This window comes from Poecilia reticulata, chromosome 2 (assembly GCF_904066995.2).
Source record: "Poecilia reticulata chromosome 2, P_reticulata-male-v2, whole genome shotgun sequence".
Taxonomy (NCBI): domain Eukaryota; kingdom Metazoa; phylum Chordata; class Actinopteri; order Cyprinodontiformes; family Poeciliidae; genus Poecilia; species Poecilia reticulata.
The window spans coordinates 14,559,611-14,581,688 of record NC_088831.1 but is presented as its reverse complement, the minus strand read 5'-3'; the positions used below and the strand labels follow the sequence as shown (position 1 = coordinate 14,581,688).

The following is a 22,078-nucleotide window of genomic DNA, read 5'->3' as shown; positions in this document are numbered from 1 at the left end:
CCAGTAACGCCGCTGAAGCGGGTTGGAAACAGAACCGATGTGAGCTGAAGGGCCAATCAGAGAGGAGGAAGCCGTTACTCTGAAAGCAGCACGGAAAGTCAAAGTACATTTTATATTAATTTATAGTCATCAAGTTCTCCAAGATCCTAAAGAGCCACCCTTTGGTTCCGTTGGACCGGGTCAGAAACCTGCAGAACCTGCAAAGGGCTGGAGGTCAGTAGGAATAGAAATATTCCTGAAACACATCCAGGAGGAACACCAGACCAGGAGAGAGGTTCTGTTCACTAGCGGAACAAGTCAGCGTCGGGCCGGGGGGCGGGCCAATTACCGGGCCCCTTACGTGCATCAGCCGCTGGAAACTGTTGATGGGGGAGAGGAGGGGGGACGACGAAACTGAAACTGTTGACTTTAACATTAAATACACCTTTCTCAACAGGTGAGGGCGCACTTTTTCCGTCTATAATCAGACATTTAAGCGACTTGAAACCATTCCTCCCTCCCTGGCACCTCCAGACCCGGGCCCCCATCCTGCCCGGTTCGGGGGGGCAGCCGCCCTCCAGCCCCCCCTATAGCTCCGCCCCTGGTTCTGTTCTATAAACACATTAAGTTCGTATTTCAGCTGTTTCCTGATCCAATTAAAGGGGTGATCGATCATCAGGCTCCAGCGCCATCTGATGGATGCAAGAGGAACTGCAGTGGCTCTGATCCTGTTTCTGTTGGATCAAACCGGGTTTCCGGTTCTGCTGAAGGTTCTGGTTTCTTCAAAATGTGAACCATCATCTTCATCAATAACATGTCTGCTTCTGAAACTAATGTGATTGGTAAATAAGGAGCTGAGGGCTTTTACTTTGAAAGGACAGCAACATTTCATTCTGATTTCGGAAAACAAAAATCCACTTTTTCTTTTCATATGAACAGAACTTTTTATTTTATGCATAAAGTTGAATAAACAGATAATATTTAGTGCCTTTTTCAGGTTCTGGGTTGAAGCAGAACCTTCTGGACCTGAGCTCCTGACCGGACCGGTTCTGACCCAGAAAGTCTAGAAGTTTGCTGAATTAATAGACATTCAGGACCTCTGAGCTTTAATGTGCAGATAAACAGCTCCCCCATGTGGATTAGTTCAGTACTGCAGCAGAATGCATCAACAACAGCAGACATAGGAGCGGGTCAGAAGAAACGGGTCCGGACGGGTCCAGTTGGGTCAGAAAGATGTGGAGATGATCAGCAGTGATTCACAGGTAGGCTATTGGGCTTGCAAAGGCCCACCTGAGACCCATTTGGGTTGTTCTGAACCCAAAACGGTCCAGAAAATAGAAAATATTCCCTACATCATCAGCAGAGGTTATTTCAGCTGCTGTTGCCCTCTTGTCGTCCTCTGACCCCTGACCTTAACTCAGAGCTACAGCTGAACTCTGGGTGTTTTCTGACTTTCGGACCAGTCTCTGCAGACATGTGGACGGTACCGTGTCTGGTACCAACAACCATTTAAAGTCCCTGATGTTCAGTTTGAGTCACTTTCACTTCTGGATGTCCCCAGTGTCCTCCAGGGGGAGCCAGAGGGACGTTTGGGTCTCGGTTCTTCTGCAGCGCTGTGACAAACGGACCATCAGAACATTTAGAATCAAGCAGCCATGTTTAGTCGCAGCCGGTTGATCTCTAACCGGTTCTGTCTGGTTCTGAAGAGTCCGGACCGACTGCTAGGTCCATACCTCAGTGGTTCTGGTTGTTAGTCTGTGTCAGCGGGTCATGGGACCAGATCAGAGCTGGCAGCAGAAACTTTCAGCAGAAATTTTAGGGAACTGGGTCTGACCCCTGACCTTTGGTTTACAGAGAAGGAGCGATGATGCAGCACCAGCTGAGCCTCAGCAGGACAGGTCAGCAGATCAGAGGAAGATTTACTCAGAATAAACTGGTTGAGTAAGCACAGCAGGTTACATCCAGTAAATATGAGTTTTATTTCTGATGCTGACGGCGTTAAAATCGTCTCTAACCTTTAGTTTTCTTCAGGCGGCGCTGAAAAGAGGAAGTGGTTTCAGCAGGTTTCTCTAGAATTCAACTCACTGTGTAATACGAACTTCCCTGTGGTTAGCAGCTCCTTGAATTCGCTCAATTTAGCTAACTAAAAATACAGCCTGTTTCTTCCTTAGGGTTAGGAGTGTAGATTTGTCCTTTAGGCCTTTAGACTCCTGATTCTGATATAAGCCTTAAACATGTAGCTTTTAAAACATCCATCAGGTTAAATACTTTAATTTTATGCTATAATTTTGCTCATATTTTATGATCAGTTGAATTATTTCCATCTGATGCAGGTAAAGCTTAAAAAGATCCTTAAATCTGACACATTTTTGCTAATTTCTTGGCAAAAAGTCATCATAATTATTGATACAAAGCACATAAATCTCCATCTGCTTGTTGTTTTACTGCTTATAAAATCATAACCAACCATCTGGAACTGGATTATTCCACCATCAACTGAAACGCATCAGAAAGTTCTGGAAAGCCTTTTCTGAGACCCTGCAAATAAACGACGGTGTCGTCTGCGTACAGAGAAACCCTGCAGGAAAACCTTGCTGCTGGAGAAACGCAGAGCAGTTCTTGTAAGAGTCTGCACAGGTGTTGCAGGTTGGTCTGGAGCTGTTTGAGGGGAGGAAGGTGTGACACGGACTGGCACGGGTCAGGGGCGGGGAGCACAGGGCTCTTGTACAGAAACCCCCTTTCAACACATCTAACCTCTGGCACTTTTCCAGTGGAGGAGGACCGTGCTGCAAACAGAAAACCACTGATCATTCAGAAGGTGAAGGAAACACCGTGGTTTTCAAATCTCTTCTGAAACTCTTGTGACATACATTTGAGGTCAGTGTTTGTGTCTCCAGAACCTGATGCAGCTTGGCGGTTGTGCACGGATGTCTGACTGTGGTTCTGCTCTGCAGGTTGGCTGGTTCTGTGCATGTAGCAACCGTCGCCGTGCATCAGGGAGACGTCTGCAGGCTCAGATGGACCTGATAAAGATCCATGAAGGTTCAGACAGGATTCTAACAGAACTGGTCTGCTCATGATGGGACGAAGATGAATGTAAACATACAAACAACCACTTCTTTATTTTGTTTCTACTGCGGTCAGAGTGACTGAGTCTGGAAGGAGAAATAAAGATGAGCCATCTGATCTCAGCTCAGTTCACAGCAGACGGTGTCTTCATGTTAGGAGGAAGTTCTGCAGCACCGGTTCTGATGTGGTATTCTTTGGGTTCAGGCTAACCTTCCTGACATCAACAGACTCATGTGTTCAGTGAATGTTGAAACATACAGAAACCATAAGGCAGCTCGGCATGTAAAACATGAAGGTTGATGTGCAGCAGACATTAACAAACCACAAAGACCCAAAACTCACCAAAACACCTACAATATTTGATTTAAACCTTTTACTGTCTAAACGTAAATGAAACTCAACGACCTTTGACCTCATGCAATAAGCTATGAGGCTAAAAATAAAAAAATAATAACCTCTATCAGATGTGAGCAGTGACTTTCTTAAGTTGCCGTTTGCAGCAGTGAGCTTCTGGTTCTGTTGGGTCCAGTGAGCGGTACTGGAGCCAGGCAGAAGGTTTTGTACCATCCCCCCCACTGACTGAGCTCCGATCTTGATCTACAGAACTTTTCACCATGATTAATAACCTCAGTCATAACAGGATGTGTGGGGTCAGGTTTCCTGAAGCTTCTGCTATTAATAAAACCATAATGTGGCTAAAAGCTAAACATCGTCTACTAGACTCACAACTCGTCACGTTTTATTTGGATCCTTGTTTCCTTTGGTTCTTTGATTATTCTTGTGTCTTATTTCCTTAAACATTAATGATTGTTTCCTCTCAGCCTCTTTGGTTTATTCATGAATTATTCAGGTTTTTTCTCGTTGTGTTTCTGATCTTTGTTTATTTTCTGTTTATTTGCTTCATAGTTGACTTTCTCTTAGCTGGTTCTACCCTGTTTCTCACCCACAAGTATTTTCTCATAAGTGTTTTGTTACTTTTTATTAAATCCACCACAATGGTTAGCACGTTCCTGTTCCAGTTTGGTCCGTTTTCCACAAACCTCATGACATGATGTGTGTCCTGCAGGTGAAGCTTCTAGCCAATCAGCTAACAGTTTCCTGTCGTTGGGGGCTTTTGGCACGTTGCTGCGGTCGCTGCGGTCCTTCAGTTGGACAGAAAACCGACACTGGTGATATTTAGACATCCTGTTTTTATTAACACTTACGTCCCAAAACAAATCAGAGAAATAGGAACTAAAACTAGAACAGAAACTAATAAATACACTCACATATACAATATCACCGGCTCAGACACCTTCAGCCGGCGATCATTTCCCAGAGTTCATAGCGTTCAGAAGCAGGAAGCTCTGCTGAATCCGTCCTGGACTCTCCTCAGACGGAGCAGCAGCTCCTGAACCGGCTCACCTGTCCAGGTGTGAGTCAGTATCGAGGCATTTTTGGGTTGGGATGTTGAGCTTTATAGTAGATGCACTCTGATGAAACCCGAACCGGAACCGGTGGCAGCTGGATCTCCTCATACTGAAACGAGACACCACATATGGTTTATCATTTTCTCAGCAGATTAGTTGAGTTATTATTTAGTGAGTTGTTGATTAAAGTATTTAAGTGTTAATTAGAATTATTTTTGTAAATAAACCTTTGAGATTTATTTAAAACCTAAGCCTGGCAGGTATTTATAAATAACTGAGACTGAACTACTTAACTATTTTCTCAGCCTGATCATTTCTTAATCAAAATTTCTAGCTTTATTAATAACTGTCCTAAGGAATTATTTATAGTCATTAACAGCAAAACTAGACTTCCTGTTACACAACACAGATCATGGCTCTTCCAGATAATGACCCAAAACACAAGGCCAAAAATTGCACCAGCCTCTTCAGTCCAGTTTAAACCAACTCCAGTCCGTTTGCCTACAGAGTCCGGTTCGGTTGGCGCGGTGTGAATACTAATCGACCTCTGACCTCTGGTACTCCAAACCTCGGTCTGGGTTTGGTTTGAATGTGAATGTAAATCCAACCAAAGCTAATGGGTTAGCCTAGCGCTAGCAGCAGAAATGTCTCCTGGTCTTTAGCCAAAGACTAAAGAGAAATCCTCCAACCACTAAAGTCTGAAGCCTCCATCTTGTTTCCATCTGGTGAAGAAGGAAGTTGCTCTCAGTGTTTTCAGAGGTTTTTGTGTCGTTTCCTTCAGTGGTTCTTGGTGCAGCGCCCCCACAGGCTAGGAGGGGAACAGGTTGGTTTGACTCAGAGCAGAAAGAAAGAACCACAGCAGCTGGAGGTGGAGCAGATGATGGAGTTCTGGTTCCAGTAGAACCGGGTCGACCGGACCATCAAGGGTGAAAACAGCCTAAGAGCAAAACATTGGACTTTCTGAGCCCTGATCTAATTGGTGTTGAACGTCTGTGGAAGATCTGAAACATCTGGAGAAGCGCCCTGCAAAGATGAGACAAGTGGAGTTTTCCCAAATGCAGTGGACCAGAGAACCTCTGGGCTGGAGGACTGTCCAGATGGACAGGGGAACCAACTATCCCTTTAAAGATAAAACTACATCGCTGTGAGGAAACCTGATTCTTAAGAAAGACTTGCATGTCTGGAGTTTGAACACACTGGAGAACAAACACATCAAGACACCTTTAGATTTAAATTTTATTGCCGTGAATCCTGTCGATGACTATGACAGAGAACCGTCTACATCCAGCAGACGATGATCTGTAGATTTCCGTCTAATTGACCTCTGCCTGTGTTTAGTGACTGCTGGTGGTTTCTGTCCCACTCAGTTTCTCTACAGACAGTAAACGGTGAAGTTACCAATCAGCTGGCCTATGATGCTGCAGCAGCATCTCAGCAGCAGGTGAACCATCGGAACATAAAACGTTGCGGTGTTCCACCAACAGTCTCTGGTTTTAGCACCTTGAACTGTGAAATCGTCTCTCAGACCGTTTGATTATTACCTGTGGGTTCTGCATGTCGTTGTTCTCCATGTTGTATGTTGCAGAGTCCTTCGCCTTGCAGCAGCCGTTCCTCCTTATATAGACACAAAGAAAACCTGCAGATGGACGGTCAGTCAGTCACATGTAAACAAACCCAACAAAAACCTCATAAAGTCTAATCCTAACTATCCAATTTCTTTGTGTTTTTGTCATGTAACTACTCCAGGGTATATATTTGTTAGCTCTAGTGGCCTTTATTTGAAAGTAGTTTGACAGGAAAGAGGGTTTTGAGAGAGGGGGAGACAAGCAGCAAATGTCTCCAGGCTGGAAATCAAACCTGCAACCACCAGCATGAGGACTAAGGCCTTAATGGGTTGTGCTTTGCCCCTGCGCCACCACAGCACCCCGACTCCAGGGTATTTTTGATCAAATATTAAAACATTCAACATTTTCCAGGCATCAAAGTAATTTTGTTTAGTATTTCATGACTTTTATTCATCAAAATAATTTGATCTTTTTAAATTAACTGTCAATGTTCCCTCTTTAATGTTCTGAATTATTATGTAGCATTTTAAAACACTTGGTTCTTGTCCAAATTAAAAGGAAAGATCTTCAGATCATTAGTTCGTGATCGACAGATGAAAACCTAAACTGGTCAAAGAACAGATTTGTCTCTGCTGATTTTCCATCATCCAGTGTTTGCCAAATAATTCTTGCTTCTTATGAGGTTTTTGTTTGAAAAGTTCCACAGCAAAAAGTTAGCAGCAAAAAGAGGGGGCTCATTTTTCAAACTAATTTTTTCACCATGTTATTTATCCATTTATCAATGTTTTAGTTTAAATTTAGTTTCAAAATAAAGATTTTATTTAAAACTAAATATCTACTTTTACAAATTAAATATCTTGTTAGTGGCTAAATATTTAGCTTTCAAAATAAATACTTATATTTTAACGAAATAGTTAACTTGCTAGCTAAATATTTAGTTCACTGGTGGGAAACTAAATATGGACCTAAATATATAGCTTGCTGAATATAGATAGCAATATTTACCAAGTTAGCAAAAATATTTAGCTATTAAATATTTAACCTACTAAATATTTTGTTTTCTATCTAACAAGCACAAATATTTGGCTTGCTAACTAAATATTATGTTTGTTGCTTGTTTAATTTTTTACTTAAATTTAAATTTACATTTACAAATTAATACGATAAAAATTTTATTTTGGAAAAAAAAATGAAGCCCTGTTTTGTTCTACAGGCTAAAAAAAACAACTAATTATTGATTTTTGTTTTTGCCTATGTAACTTTACAAACAACTGTTGTCATTTTTACCGATATGTGAACAAATTAAAGCCAACCTACTGCTAAAACTCATCTATACAGTTGAATTTACAAGCTGAAGTTCTGAAAGCCGTAAGTCTCCTTACTAAGAGCAACAGCCAGCAGGACGGCATTGAGGCAGAATGAAGCCGCCATGACGGGCTGAATGAACCACTCTTCTGCGGGGCAGGGCGGGGTTGATGCCTGGGAGATGGACGGGGTGGATGTGATGGATGGGATGGACGAGATGGATGTGGTTGGACAAACCAGGGGAACAACTGAAGAGGACGAAAATTAGAATGATATCAAACTAATTCAGAAAAGACAAAAAGGAAAACAGTCTGAAGAAAGTCAGCGGATTTAAGGGGCAGATAAAACTTTGTGGTCTGAACGTGAGTAATAAGTGCTAACTGTCACAAACTGTTAGCACTTATTACTAAGTTTCTGTCATAATCTGAACATAATAACCAATTCGGTTAATTTCTGAAGCGCCACTTCACAACAAACACAGCAAACACTTGACCACAAATTAATTTAATTCAGTCAGACATCCTAGTTATCAAACAAGTTGTTAAGCTCGGTGCTTGGCCCACTTTTCTTTAAGTTTAATTTATTTACTTTTTGTTTCTTGTGGAACAGAATCAACATTTAGCTTCATAGATAAACGGTTTCAAACTGCAGGAAATTTTTCAAGTCTGAAACATTTATTATTCAATCAGCTGCACTAAACATCAGGCCTTCATTCAACACCAGGTTCTGCATTCCCAGGTGAAAAAAGTACTTTATTGTATTTCAAACATACTTACATTTGCGTTTTTACATTTTAAGTATACTAAGTATTAAGAGTACTACATATAAATACGAAATATATTGACAGTATGCTTGGACCAATTTTGACATTATAACTTTAAATGCACTTAAATATAATTGTATCAAAATACACTTTTAAGAAATATATAAAAATATACTAAAAGTGAACAAAATATGTATTTTCTCAAGTGTACCAATGAAACAATATGCCTTACATAACATATACTTAGTGTATATTTTAAAATTTATACTCAAAATAGAATTCTTTTATATTAACCTAAAGCTTACTTTAAAAGTAAACTATTGAATATACTGATATCTCAATGTGTTTTAAAGTTCATGTTAAACCATGTTTTACCACCATGTTTTAATCTACAGTTTTAACAAAAACAAACTAATGAATTTCTTCTGAGTTAAAATTCTTTTCTACTCACCTGGTAGAAGCAGACTGAAGGTGTGTTTGTAAACGATCTGATCGTTCTGTTTTATCCCACAGTAGTACAGCCTGCTGTCCTCAGCAGAGACGTTTTTAATCACCAGCTGGTTTCCAGACATGAAGAACTTTGATTTAAAGTCTGGAGAGCTGTAGAAAAAGCGCGTTGCAGAAACAGTATGTCCAATTTCTATTCTGAACTGGTTCTGGACCTTCATTACCCAGGATAGCACTCCATCCTTAACAGAGCAGTTTAAAGCCACATCCTGACCCGGTTCTCCAACATTCACCAGGTTCTGGGCCTCTGATCCGACCAGAACCAGCAGCAGAACCGTCCCCAGCAGATCCATCAGACCGGCTGCTGCTCTGCTGTGAAGCAGCAGAGAGACTGAGCTACACTTCCTCTGAGCGTCTGATCAGAGTCACTAAGACCAACGCAGGCTCACAAGACGGAAGTGAAACATGTTCACATCCAAGAACCAGGCCAGGCTTGGACTAGACCACAACATTCAGTTACTTTGCTGCAGATGATAGAAAAAAATAGCAGCTGCTAGCTTGTCTGCACTGTAAAATCTAATCATTCAGCCTGCTTAAAAAAAAGCAAACTTATAACATCAAGAAATTAAGCAAAGTAAGTTTAAGATCAGTAGGAAAACTTCATTCACTTCAAGTAAGCAGTATTAAATCAATACAACTAAACAAAAATTAAGTTCATGTAACTTGTCATTTGTTGTTTCATGTTTTTGTGTAGACAGATTGATACAAATTTAACCTTAGAATCACTAAATACCTACAACTTTCATCTTTCAAGTTCACTAAAGTTAAACAAACCAGTTTTCTAAATGGAGTCCTTGTCCTTCCTCTCAGAGTTTTTTATTAGTTTTGTGAGCTGTAGTGGTCTTTGATTGGGATTGGTCAGACAGGAAAGTGGGTAATGAGGGAGAAGGAGAAAACGGGGTGAAGGTCATGAGGTCAAAACTCAAACCTGTGACATCATCGAGGGCTAGAGCCTCCATACACGGTTGTGCTCTATGACCAGGGGCATAAGTTAATTTAATTAATCTGTTCTCCAGTAATTATAGAAACATGAAAAACGATCAAACTGTTAGAACCTCAGAAGAAGCTATTTGTGTCTCTGGAAACCATTGATCTGCATGAAGATAATCAGTATTATAATAAAAAGAGTTTTAACTTTTACTTTCTAAATCTTCACCTGAAACTCAAACTAAAAGGTAAATATTAATGCTGAGACAACTCTAATAATCTTTACTGTAAAAACCAAGCCAGTATCACGTTATTACTCAGTAGTGGTGAACGGGCTCCCTCTTGTGGCAGAAATTACTTACAACAGACCAAATAACAGGTTCAGTTATTTGAGATTAAGTTCAAAAAACAAAAAACAAAAAAAACATCATACCAATTATTTATTTTTCACACAATCAGTTTTATTCTGCTGACATGGTTAAGTAGACTACATTAAAGACAAACTTTAAGGATCCACTGATCACTGTTCTCTTCAAATACAAAAAATCTTCATTTGGTCATCAAAAACATCTGGTCTTCATAAAACATGCATTTTCCATCAAACAATGATCTGTCATCAGATTTTACACCTCATCTTCAAAGGTATATCCCCATATTAATAAATAAAAAACAGGGTACAGTCTTGCATTAAGCAGAATTTGCTAATAAATTAAAGTTTAATGGGAAACTAAAAAACAGAGAATATCTTTCTGCTATTACCCTGATTTGCTTTATATAGTTTTGGTGGTCATCTTAACAGAATGCAGGGTTAAAAGAAAACAAAACAAAAAACCTTTTTTTTTTGCAAAAAATATAAAGTGTAAAGTTAAAATGTAACTGATTTTTACTTTCTGTTATCAGAGATTAAACAGCTTCCTCCTGAAATAGGAGGAAGCTGAGGAGAACACAGCATGTTTGCTTCAAGGATGTAAAAACAGACTTAAACAATTTATAACATATGTAACGGTCACAGAATCAGGTGCCTGATCAGAAATAAGGAAGATTTGTCATTTTCTTATGTAATACTTTTAACTGGAAACAAAAATGTGACAAAATGGAAATATGGCCCAATCTGTTTATGACATCAGCAAAGAAAAACTGACTTTGAATTGTAGATCTTAAAAAAAAAAATGTATTTTATAATAAATTTTCACAAAACTGAAAAACAAACCTTCTAAACAAACTGAGCATTCTCAGTTATGATCATTTCTGTGTGAGTGATGTTACGTTTGATTGGATATGTAGAAAGTTTGTTTTCTGTCAACCTTTGACTTTCTGGAGGGAAAAATTCCCCTGATCCCAAACTGCTATAGATGAACATGAAACACAAATAAGGATAAAACCCAGACGACCACTTAACAATAACAAACGCAAATGTGCAAAATGCTAAATTAGCAGGCTTCAGATTAAGGTTCAGCCCAGATGATGGTTTTCTAACTGTAACTGTAATCAGAGTTTAATCTGCATCAACTTAAACATTTTGACAGAAGGACCTTTTCTGCTTATGGTTAACCTCCTGCTGCTGCTGAATTCCTGTTTTCTACATGCTGGAGCTCAGACTCTTGGTGATGAGAACAAAATGTCTGAATCAAGCAGATTTATGAGTTTAAAGATGGAGTTTTTCCTCACTTAAATGTGGAGGTTGAGTTGGAATTTAATTATGACGCTTTAATTTATGCTGTGTAATTAGTGTTTGAACCTGTTCAATGTTAGAAGAATTTTTTTATTACTGTCCTTCATTTGAAAACATTCCCATCCACAAACAAAGTAAACTTAACGGTGATTCTGCAACAGGAACAGCTCCTGTGGTTTATGAAGGATTAACTTGAACTCTTGACCTTCTGTTACAGAAATAAAAAAGAAAGCAGCCCAGATCAGAGATTAGACCAGAACACTTCACGTTCTGGTTTCATCAGTTTTCTTCATCAGCCTTCAGTTTTTAACTCCTATGGAGATAAAATGACAGGTAACAGGTGGAGGACCGTTTAACAGTAGAGAAATGTTGATTAGCTGCTCAAAGCCGAAGATAATATGTGAATAAATAATGATTGAAAGTAGCAGAACAGTGACACTTAAACTTCCTGTTAGAAGTAGATGATCAGACTGAGAGCAGAGAGGACCAACGTCTGCAGGACGAGCCGACTGCTGGAGACACAACTTGCTGAGTTCATCACTGGGAAAGAAACAACAGATTATCCTTTTGACCACAGAAACATTCAGAGATGGTCCGTGTATTTTCAGGCAGTTCGTTTTCTCGTTTGAAATGAAATATGAGAAAACGGAAATAGACTCGTTTTTTCGTTTACCGTTTAGAAAACCAAATCGGATTTTTGGCTCGTTATCCGATTTCCCATTTAGTGCACAAAACGAAAATGGAAAAAACAGATAAGGAGCTGTCAATTTCGATTTTCATTATTTTATGAAATAACTCTCTCTGTCCCGCAGTTTGTTTTTCTACACACGTCCAAATCAGCATGTAATTAATTAGATCACGATACCTTCACACAGATAGCCTTTAACTCAGACTTTGTTTTGTGTATGAAGCTAATGGCTTCTAAATGCAGCTTCCAATTCAGTAAATGGCTAAAGGGCTAGTCCGCCCAATTTTTACCAACCTTTAATCTGCTGTGGTTTAAAAAGACGCTCAAACCGCGACTAGAACATTCTGTCCGTCATTCAAATCCTTTAGTTTTTTTACGTTTTTCCTTTCTGAATAGCATTAGCATACCAATTATAATCTGGTATGTTATGAATAAGCATGCAGAAAAGGTTATCCAAAATATAAAAATCTATCTATTTCTACCATTAGGAAATGTTTGAAATATGCCAATTAGATTATTAAAAGCTTAACTAAATAAATGTTTGCCTACGGAAGAGGATTTGGGAAAGAAAAACAGGTCATCATTCTGACTTGAATCTAAAAAAAATAATAATCTTGTACATCAGTTGGTGTTAGAAAAATGTTATAGGCCACTTATCCTCTTCTGTGGTTCAACACCACACAATATTTTTTAATATTTTTATAAATGAAGTATCGGACTGTCCAAATTAGAAATGAAAACCTTTGTCCCCTTCATGAGACTGTTTACTTATAACTTATAATTAGACTCAACTGAGTCTAATTATAAGTTTTAATGTTATAAGCAAGAAACATTAAAAAAATTATTTAATATTTAATTTGTATCAACCTATATGTAGTCAGAGCTTTAAACTCAAATCTTACAAAATAAACAGGGACAAAATTTTTTCATAATTTTTTTTTATTACAATAACATACAAGCAGAGATATTCAGCCAGCGTTTGGGGAAATATTCCTATAATTTATGTATATAAAAGATGAGGAGACAGTGAAGAAGACGATGTCAGGAGGATGAAGATAATCACTGGGAGATTCTGGGAAGCTGCATCCAAACCTGGAGCTGAGGCCTCTCCTCCTAAGAGCCGCCTGTATGAAACAATAAAAAATATATTTTAAAAAGTTCAGACTGCACATAAGAAGCCAATCGAAGGGAAGAATATATTTCACACACATAAATAATATGAATTTACAAGCTACAAAAAGATCAGATGGAAGGAAATAATTGGTATTGGAAAAAAACACTGTCAATGTTTAGAAGATACTAATATCTTCAGAAATATCGAACTCTCCAGAGAGGAATATTATATTTTGACACGCGTATCAAATAGTATATATGCAAACATTAAACTTTTCATGTCACACTTTGAGAAGCTACGATCAGATATCAAGCAGCAGAATACGACAAGGTGACTTGCCCAGACCGAGGTTAGCGGGGTAAACACACTCCACCCGGCCGCTGAGCCTGGAGCCGCCTGGCCCCGTTAGCGGAGCTACGCTGCTCCGAAAACTCCGGAGTATATTTCAAACCGTAAATTAAGCTATAAGGGCTACTTTCTAGTCTAAAAACATCTTAAAACAACTTTTTGTGACAAATTAATAGTGTACTTACTGTTTGTCGCTGCTGGAGGCGCAGTGCAATGGAAGCCATCTTGCTGGTCCAGAGACGAGACGGGTATGGCTGCAGGATGGTTTGAAAAGCCACTCCCCGGTGCTCTGGCCTTTCAAAATAAAAAACTTAACTAAAAACTCAGGCTAACCATTTTTCTCGGTGACCAGAAGTCCGGTATTATGTTTCTCACAGGAGCATTACTTAAACTGACTTGCGGCTGTATAGCCTGAAACCTGAAAGGAACAAGCTTGTCTCCCTGCAGTCTGCATAATGTGTGCGATACACCCGGTGTAAGCCGGACAGAGAGAACTTACGAATCACACCACTTGTCAAAGATTAAATAATGAAAATCGAAATTGACAGCTCGTTATCCGTCTTTTCCATTTTCGTTTTGTGAACTAAATTGGAAATCGGATAACGAGCCAAAAATCCGATTTCGGTTTTCTAAACGGAAAACAAAAAAACTAGTCTTTTTTCATTTTTCAATTCAAACGAACTGCCTGAAAATACACGGACCAGAAATGATCAGTAAATAGATTCTGTGAGATCAGTTTTCCATTCTTTTTCATCAGTTAATGCCTGAATATGACCTTCTAGTCGTCTCACAGCAAACCTTTCAGACTGATTTCTGCCCTGCTGCTTGAGAGAAAAATCAACTCACCCTCCAACTTTATCTTGGTTTTTGTTCCACCATCATCACCAGAAAAGACGATGCACTCAAAGTTTCCATTATCCTCTTTGCTCAGGTTCTCCAAGATGATGGAGAAGTTCTTTCTCTTGAACTCTGTTTCGGACCAGGACACTCGATCTTTATAGCTCTTGTCCTGGCTTTCCAGGTCAGGCTTTCCTTCATTGATGTTCAGCACATTTGTGCTGTTTTTGTCCCTCCAGAAAACTTCCAGTGGTGGAGGCTTACTGGAGGAGCAGGGCAGCAGGATGCTTTTTTTAATGATGCCTTCCAAAATGAGATCCTGGCAGATCACTGAGACAGAGCAGAGGACAGCAACACTAGAAACATGAGCACACCTCAACCAGTTTGTGTTTAAATCAAACCATCAACCACAGAAAAGATCCACATGGACCAATCACATGCAAACAGGCTGACCTGTAAGGTCAGAGTTGAGATGCACTGACTACAGTTTTCTGGTTGATTACCATCTTTGAAACGTCTGACCTGCCAATTCTGATTTTGACCAATACTAATTTTGTTTGGTCTGAAATGTCACTAAATATAACAAGAAAGTCACTGAGTTGGTAACAATGAGGTTGACTATTGTTAACTGCAAACATTCAGAAATGATCTGGGGCCTCTTCTGCTTTCACAAGTTTGTCTTCAACCAAATCAGGAGATGCTGCTGGTCCCTTTGCTTCCTTCTTCCACTTTTCTGTACCTAGAAGTGAAGATGCAGCTGGAGAGACTGAGCCGGAACCAGGCTGCACATTCAGATGGTGTCAGCCCCAGAACCAGGTCTGGATGGTTTCAGCTCTGAAGGCCTGAAGATGCAGATCAGCTCTGTGGGATTCTGCAGCATCTCTTCAACATTAGCCTGACCCAAGAGAAGGTTCACTGTTATGGAAGACATCCTGTCTGGTTCCAGTAACTAAGAAAACTCACTCATCAGTTATCGATGACTGTAGACCTGTTACCATGACAAGAGTGAATTCACACTGCAGCCTGAAGTGACCCAACTCCGATTTTTTTTGACGTAATGCGACCTGTATCTGATCCTTTCATGACGATCTGAACAGCACAGGTCGGATTCTTTTCCAATGTGACCCATATCCGATACTTATTCGATTCAAATGCGACATAACGTTCAGGTCGCATTCATCCGAACTGAACGTCACTGATACTCAACAAATCTCACTATTCTGCGTCCTGATACGCGCAAGCAGGAAGAAAAACAACAACTATGATGGACAATATGATGATCAAGTTGTTAATATGCTGCTCCAAATATGTAAGCTAAGCTCCACTGTTAGCCTCCATGTTTACTTCCTTAAACACTGAGCACTTCTTCTTTTTATGGCGGCTGGCAGAACACTGAGAACGCTGACGCTATTGCGCCCTCTAGTGCGCATGCAGGACACTTTCAGGTTGTTTGCCCGTTCAGACTGCAGAACACATACAGGACGCATATGTGTGGCAGTGTGAACGGTCCCGGCAAACAAATCGGAATTGCCAAAAAAATCGGAATTGGGTCACTTCAGGCTGCAGTGGGAAGCAGACAAGGACGTATCAATTTGCTCTGTGAGGAACTCCAGGGTGGAGCCTCACGTCTATAAGAAGGAATAGAGCAGACTGGAGGAAGCTAAGATCCTTCAAGGTTTGCAACAACATGCTGCAGATCTTTTATCAGTCTGATGTTGACAGAATAATCTCTTCATCTGTCACCTATTGGGTCTGCAGCATCAGAACAAGGAGAAAGTTTCAACAGTCTGATAAAGAAGACAGGTTCTGTTCTGAGGATGACTGTGGAAGTTATGCAGATGATGATGCAAAGAAGGATTCTTAATAAAATCAAGAAAATTGTGGCCAATCCTGCTGGTGAGTTTAGAAGTGCCAGAGGCCACATGGATTGATTACTGATATGAAGCCCAACAGGAACAGGAAGTGTGTTCAGACTGACCTGACTGTATAAACACAAAGATCCAAAGCCTGGAAAGAAACAAGCAGAGTTTAGTTTCACCAAATTGGATCCAACAACCAGAACAGAACAATGATATAGATGTTTAGAAACCACCGCTGGATTATAATCTGGTATCACAAACTCTTGGGTGTGGCTGGAATTACATGATGACGTTCAAATCGAAAGCTAGCTCTAGCTAACCAGATATATTTCAGGCTTCAGGTTGAGGCCTGTAAAGTCGACTCATCGGGTTCATCAGTCATAAATCTGATCTATGGCCCGGTACCAGTAGAACCGGGTCTGCTGGGTTTCTGTTGAACTTTTATTGATAGTTACCAGGACACCCAACATGCTAGCTAGCATTGCGACGCTTCCGTTACTGTTCTTTGATCAACATTCAGACATTTTTAGCTTTATATAAACAACCAGAACAACAAACCTTGTGGAATGTAACTTCATCACTCCTTGAAGTTTATAGAAACTGAATAGACATTTAATGTTTAACTTTTATAAAGTTATATAAGACTCGGACACAAAGTACCACACCGAGACCCACCTAGCGGAAGATGCGTAATGCTACTAGCCGCCTCTTCGGAAATGACAGTAAACTATTTCCGGTTTATTGGGAATTTTACTGCCATCAGTGGAGAACCCACAATTTCAGTTTGAAAGCAGAGCGCCCTGCGACAGACCGGCGGTCGCCCGAAGTGTCTCGCTGGAGAAAGGCACCAGCACTCCTTCCGACCTCACGAGAGACACGAGTGCAAGAAAATGGATGGATGGAAGCAGAGCGCCTTCCAAAATAAAAGCGCACCTCCGGGACTCTCACTTCAAGTTGCTTCCTGCTAGGATTGCCACCCGTCCCGTATTGAACCGATACGGGACGCGATTTGTTCAGTATTTCTATTAATGTGGATATGTTATAATAAAGAAATTGTCCCCAAGTACTTTATTTAGTAGGCTGCCCCAGTCATTGTTTGACTCACTGTGTTGCGATATTGTGCCCAACTCCTTTGCTTTCGGGGTAACACGTTAAACGACGCGCTGCCGCCGCAGCACCCCTCCTCCCAGCCCATCCCGCCGTGGTCCAGGTCGGCCGCTCTGTGAGGGTGTCTTGAACTCCATCTCCATGGCGATAAGCAAACTGCAAGGGGTCTTGATATGAGCTTGTCTGCTTATTCAGGTGATAGAGTAAGCAAACAACACAACATATTCAGGTGGGCCAACAGGACTGTCTCCAGGAGCTTCATAATGTGTATTGTCAGGGCAACTGGTCTGTAGTTGATATTGTGGGTGTATGTATTATTATTATAATTACACAGTATAGCTGCAGGCAGATGCTCCTTAGTTTTCAATTATCAGTTATATTTATGGCTTAGCACATCCTTACTGTTCTGTCTAGTGGAAATTTAACTTCATTCCAGTTAAATACTTTTACACCCATTTTTTTTTTAAAGACAAATGGGTTTAAATGTGACAGAGAGATGAGTGAACCTTAAACATAAAGGAAATGCTTAGGAATAAAAAAATATTTATTAAGTAGCAGGCCTCTAGTTAAAAATATGATTGAAAGTAGCAGAGCAGTGACGTTTAAACTTCCTCTCATCAGTAGATGATCAGACTGAGAGCAGAGAGGACCAACATCTGCAGGACAATCCGTGTGCTACAGACGGATCGTGAGGAAAGAAACAGCAGATTAGCCTTTTGACCACAGAAACATTCAGAAATGATCAGTAAACTGATTCAAACAGATTCTGTGGGATTAGTTTCCAGGTAACGTCTGAATATGACCTGCTAGTCGTCTGACTCACAGAAAACTTCTCAGACTGATTTCTGCTTCACTGAAAAATCAACTCACCCTCCAACTTTATCTTGGTGCGCGTTAAAACACCATCAATGACGACATTGCACTCCTAGTTTCCAGTGTCCTCCGGCGTCAGATTCCCCAAATTGATGGAGAAGTTCTTGTTCTGGTATTCTATTGGGAAGCTGGACACTCAACCTTTATACCTCTGGTTCTGGACATTCAGGTCTTCAGAGCCGTTCTTGATGTCGAGCAGAACCTTGTCGTTTCTGTCCCTCCAGAACACGTCCACCTTTGTAGGGCTAGTAGAAGAGCAGGGCAGCATGGCACTATTTCCAACAATGGCTTTGAGATCCTGGCAGTTCACTGAGGGAGAGCAGAGAATGAGATGAAGACCACAGAAACACCAGAACAGCAGCTAGGTGCTGTTCTGTTTTTTTAAAAAAAACATGTTTTTATAAGTTTTGGTGGTAGGATAAGGTGGTTTTTCAGCCGTATAGAATTAATTTGTTTCGTAAAACTGTAATAAAAAGAGTTTTTTGCATCACACAAATAACATGATCAACAGCCGGATGTTACAACTGGAAGAGAAGACGAAAAAGATAACAATATGAAATCATCTTCATATTGTCTTTTCATCTTCATTTTGACTTATCACACAAAACATGTGATAAGTCATGTTTTTCATGACTTATCACACAAACAAACTTATTCTCGTGTGAGTTTAATTAATCATATTTTGGACTTGAGAATATGGGGAGTATTTATCTGTCTGCTGCTACTGCCAGAGCGGGAGGGTGGGAGTGGTGGAGGTGTGAGGAAAACTACCATAACACCGTGAGATGTAAGAACAGGGAAGGGGGTATTGCGAGATAAGTACACTAACATGGGAAATTTACAAGAAAATAGTAATACAGGAGCACATCGGGACAGAGGGAGACTTGGCTGGATGTTATGACCAGCCAAAACAGGAGACATGACATTTATGTTTTAATTGTGTTATTCATTTAATGAAAAACTATGATTGCAAAATTGTGTGATTTTTTTATGCTAGCAGAATATCAACAAAGTTTGTAATGGAAACACAACCAGTGAGAGATCCACTTCAGTAACAGACCAACAGGTTCTGGTGGCGTCCATCAGGATCATGACCAAACCCCAACCAGTTTATATTTAAATCAGACTATCAACCACAGATCCAATGAACCAGTCGCATATAAATAAGTTGATCTATCAGCAGTTAAGAGGATGCTACTTACTGATTGGTTGAACCAGAGCCTAAAGCCTCACTCCTTTTATATCAGCCTTTTATAAAAACAGTATGCATCTTTGCTTGAAATAACCAAAAACAAGATGATAAACAGAAACACTCTGGTTTAGGATCTGGGTATAAAATGGAGGATAGAAGAGGTTAAACAGCAATGAGGAAACAGATTTGAATCCTAGCTTTAAATAGATTTGACTACACCAGGTAGTAGTCTGATCCCACAGACAGAAAAGGCTTTATTGAAAGAATCCACAGTCCTGCCCTCTATTGTCATTGTATTTTAGACTTTGTGTTGACATAAGGCGTTGAGAGCGAGTACATAACATAACTTCTCCAAAACCCTGAGCTGTCTTATCATTTTAAATATGGCTGCTGCTACCAAACCCAACAGGAAACAGAAGTGAGTTCTTACTTACCAGAGTGTAGAAGGATGAAGACACAAATCTGGATCCTGGAGAGAAACAAAGTTCAGTTATTCTGCATCATCATCAGAATTTTACATTTGAATCTTTACTGATGAGACGAAACAACCAGCAGGTTTTTCTTCTTCTAGCAGAACACCAAGTGAGTTCTAACTGTGTTAACCAGAAAGAGCCAGAACAGGACGTGATCAACAATCTGAGGTCCTGGACGCTCTGACAGTGATGCAACATGATGGAGGAAGTGATGAGTACAGGTTTACCCTCTTCCACAGTGATGGGTGCTTCAGGGAGAGATGAACTCCCATCATGCCTAGAGACTATTGTAGCCGCCTGTAAAGGCCGCACTATGATCTGGGGTTAATGCAGCTGGTGGGGGTCAAAGGTCAGCCACATAGTGAGGTAACCAGATTATTCCATCCATGGATTGTTTCTTGCATGATGACACTGAATGCAGTCTGTTCTTCCTGTGCATGCCTGGATTCTCTCTGGGTACTCCAACTTCCTCCCACAGTCCCAAAACATGAGTCAGGCTAACTGGCCTCTCTAATTGTCCTGAGATGGACTTCAGGGTGAACCCACCTCTCGTCCAATGATTGCTGCAGATCAGCACCAGCCCCCTCTAGACCCATAAGGATAAGAGTGTTAGATAGTGAATAGATGGAAACAATTTCCCAAATAATGAACAACTTGTTTGTGGATCACCTGAAGCTTAATGGGTACAGCTTAGTGGTTTTATTTAACCACTAAGCTGGTTTAGTCTAAAAGAATGAAAACATTTTTATTATTTTTTTCTCTAGTGACCTCTGTGTTGGTCAGAGAGACTCAAAACCTTGATTATTTGAAAGCCAAAAGTGTCCCCTTTAAGATGATACCAAACACTAAATTATAGACCTGACAAATGCCCATACCATGAGCCTAAACCAGACATGAATTTGTCCACAGGTGTTGTTTACTTCATGAGCTGATAACTATGATCGACTGAGCTAAATGATTAGCTATTGCTAATAATCGCTAAAACAACAGGGGTTTCCGGAAATGGATGAGTCATTAGAATAGTATGTCACATCAATGTGACGCATATTCAAAGAGAAATTGGGAGGCAGCATCCTTTGAAGGAGCTAGTAGCCTCTCCAGGTGAAGCTTTGAGGGTGGAGTTCCCTCTCGCTTTTTCTTGATGAACAGCTTCAGCTGCTCAACAATCCAGGGTCTCTGTTGTCGTGTTTTGGCTTCATAATGTGCCACATTCTCAATGGGAGACAAGACAGGACCGCAGTGAATTTGGACGGATTAGCCTTTAACTTTATTCCCGTCCTGCCAGAATTCAATACTGCTGGCCTGCAATGCATTGTGGGATACGATGGGGAGTGAAGGACACACCAGACCTAACCTCCGAGCACGAGGAGGAGAAGGACCAATAGGGGCATCGCTGTGGTGTAATTCCCCTTCAGATGCAGCCTTTGGAGAACACAGCAGCTCTGTCACAGCCCCTACTACTTCTGTTTCGTTTTGTGGTGGTTAGAAAACAACGATACAGTGAATTACTGCCTGGGAGATCCTTCATATCATCCAGGTTAACTTTCCCAGGTTATGAATCAGTTTGTTCTCTGTCTTCCACATCACATCATAAAATTTTCTATGGTTTCATTTGTTCCACATTGATCACGTTTCCCTGTAATGAATGATGTTCTGTTTGACCCAGTGGGTCAGAATCTGAATCCAGGTCATTTCCGTTCTCCTGGTTCTCGCTGTGCCAAAATGAATCAAGAGAGAATTAGTTTCTGTCATTTAATTCATGTGGATTTGACATAAAACTCAAAAGTTTAAACGGTAATCCAGGAGCAGAGTGGGGAGATTATCAGCCTCTGTAGACTCAATATGCAAATGATTGCACTTATGTTTTTTCTTTTGGACACTGTGACTGCATTTTGGAGTAAAAATGCAGCCACAAATGCAGTCTTCTGGACTATGGGGAAAAAGGCTTTTCTACCTTGGCTCCCGGAGTTAGCCGTGGCTGTAAGCTGTTTACTACTAGCTGCTAAAGTAAAGTAGTGGCTCCGCCTCACCCCGTAGTGATCGACTCCCTGCAGCTACGCAGCGCCGCTATTCTCCTGCTTGGATCTCTGAGCAGCTGCTTCTCAGACTGCCAGGATCTCATCGTTCTCTCAGTCTCTGATACTCTTTGTCTGTTGCTAATAAAAATGATCGATCAGCCATTGTTATCATGGAAATCCTCACTGCGCCGCGGATTCCGGTTGGGGTTTTTCCTCTTCGTCTTCCTGCTCAAAACACAGCGCCGCTGCGCGCCCGCTGCGGATGTTATCAACCCATGTTCATTCTTCAGGTAATCCTTTATATACAGAACAGAAACCGCTAAGCTAAAAACTAATTACGAAGTGAATGCTACCAGTCGAAATTGGCATTAAT

General features: G+C 40.6%; 2 protein-coding genes across 2 annotated transcripts; both read right to left on the bottom strand.

Annotated features, from left to right (window-relative positions):
* Positions 1-4,218: 4,218 nt before the first annotated feature.
* On the bottom strand, positions 4,219-11,648 carry LOC145554056 (uncharacterized). The gene is made up of 4 exons (XM_081613320.1): positions 8,542-11,648; positions 7,405-7,575; positions 5,999-6,093; positions 4,219-4,566 (listed from the first exon to the last, which is right to left on the bottom strand). The coding sequence occupies exons 1-4, from the start codon at positions 8,888-8,890 to the stop codon at positions 4,468-4,470; spliced, it is 714 nt and encodes a 237-aa protein (XP_081469446.1). The 5' UTR covers positions 8,891-11,648; the 3' UTR covers positions 4,219-4,467.
* Positions 11,649-11,742: 94 nt separating this feature from the next.
* LOC108167087 (uncharacterized) lies at positions 11,743-17,588 on the bottom strand. The gene is made up of 5 exons (XM_081613335.1): positions 16,601-17,588; positions 16,162-16,190; positions 14,193-14,513; positions 13,532-13,640; positions 11,743-13,008 (listed from the first exon to the last, which is right to left on the bottom strand). The coding sequence occupies exons 1-5, from the start codon at positions 16,618-16,620 to the stop codon at positions 12,885-12,887; spliced, it is 603 nt and encodes a 200-aa protein (XP_081469461.1). The 5' UTR covers positions 16,621-17,588; the 3' UTR covers positions 11,743-12,884.
* Positions 17,589-22,078: the final 4,490 nt, after the last annotated feature.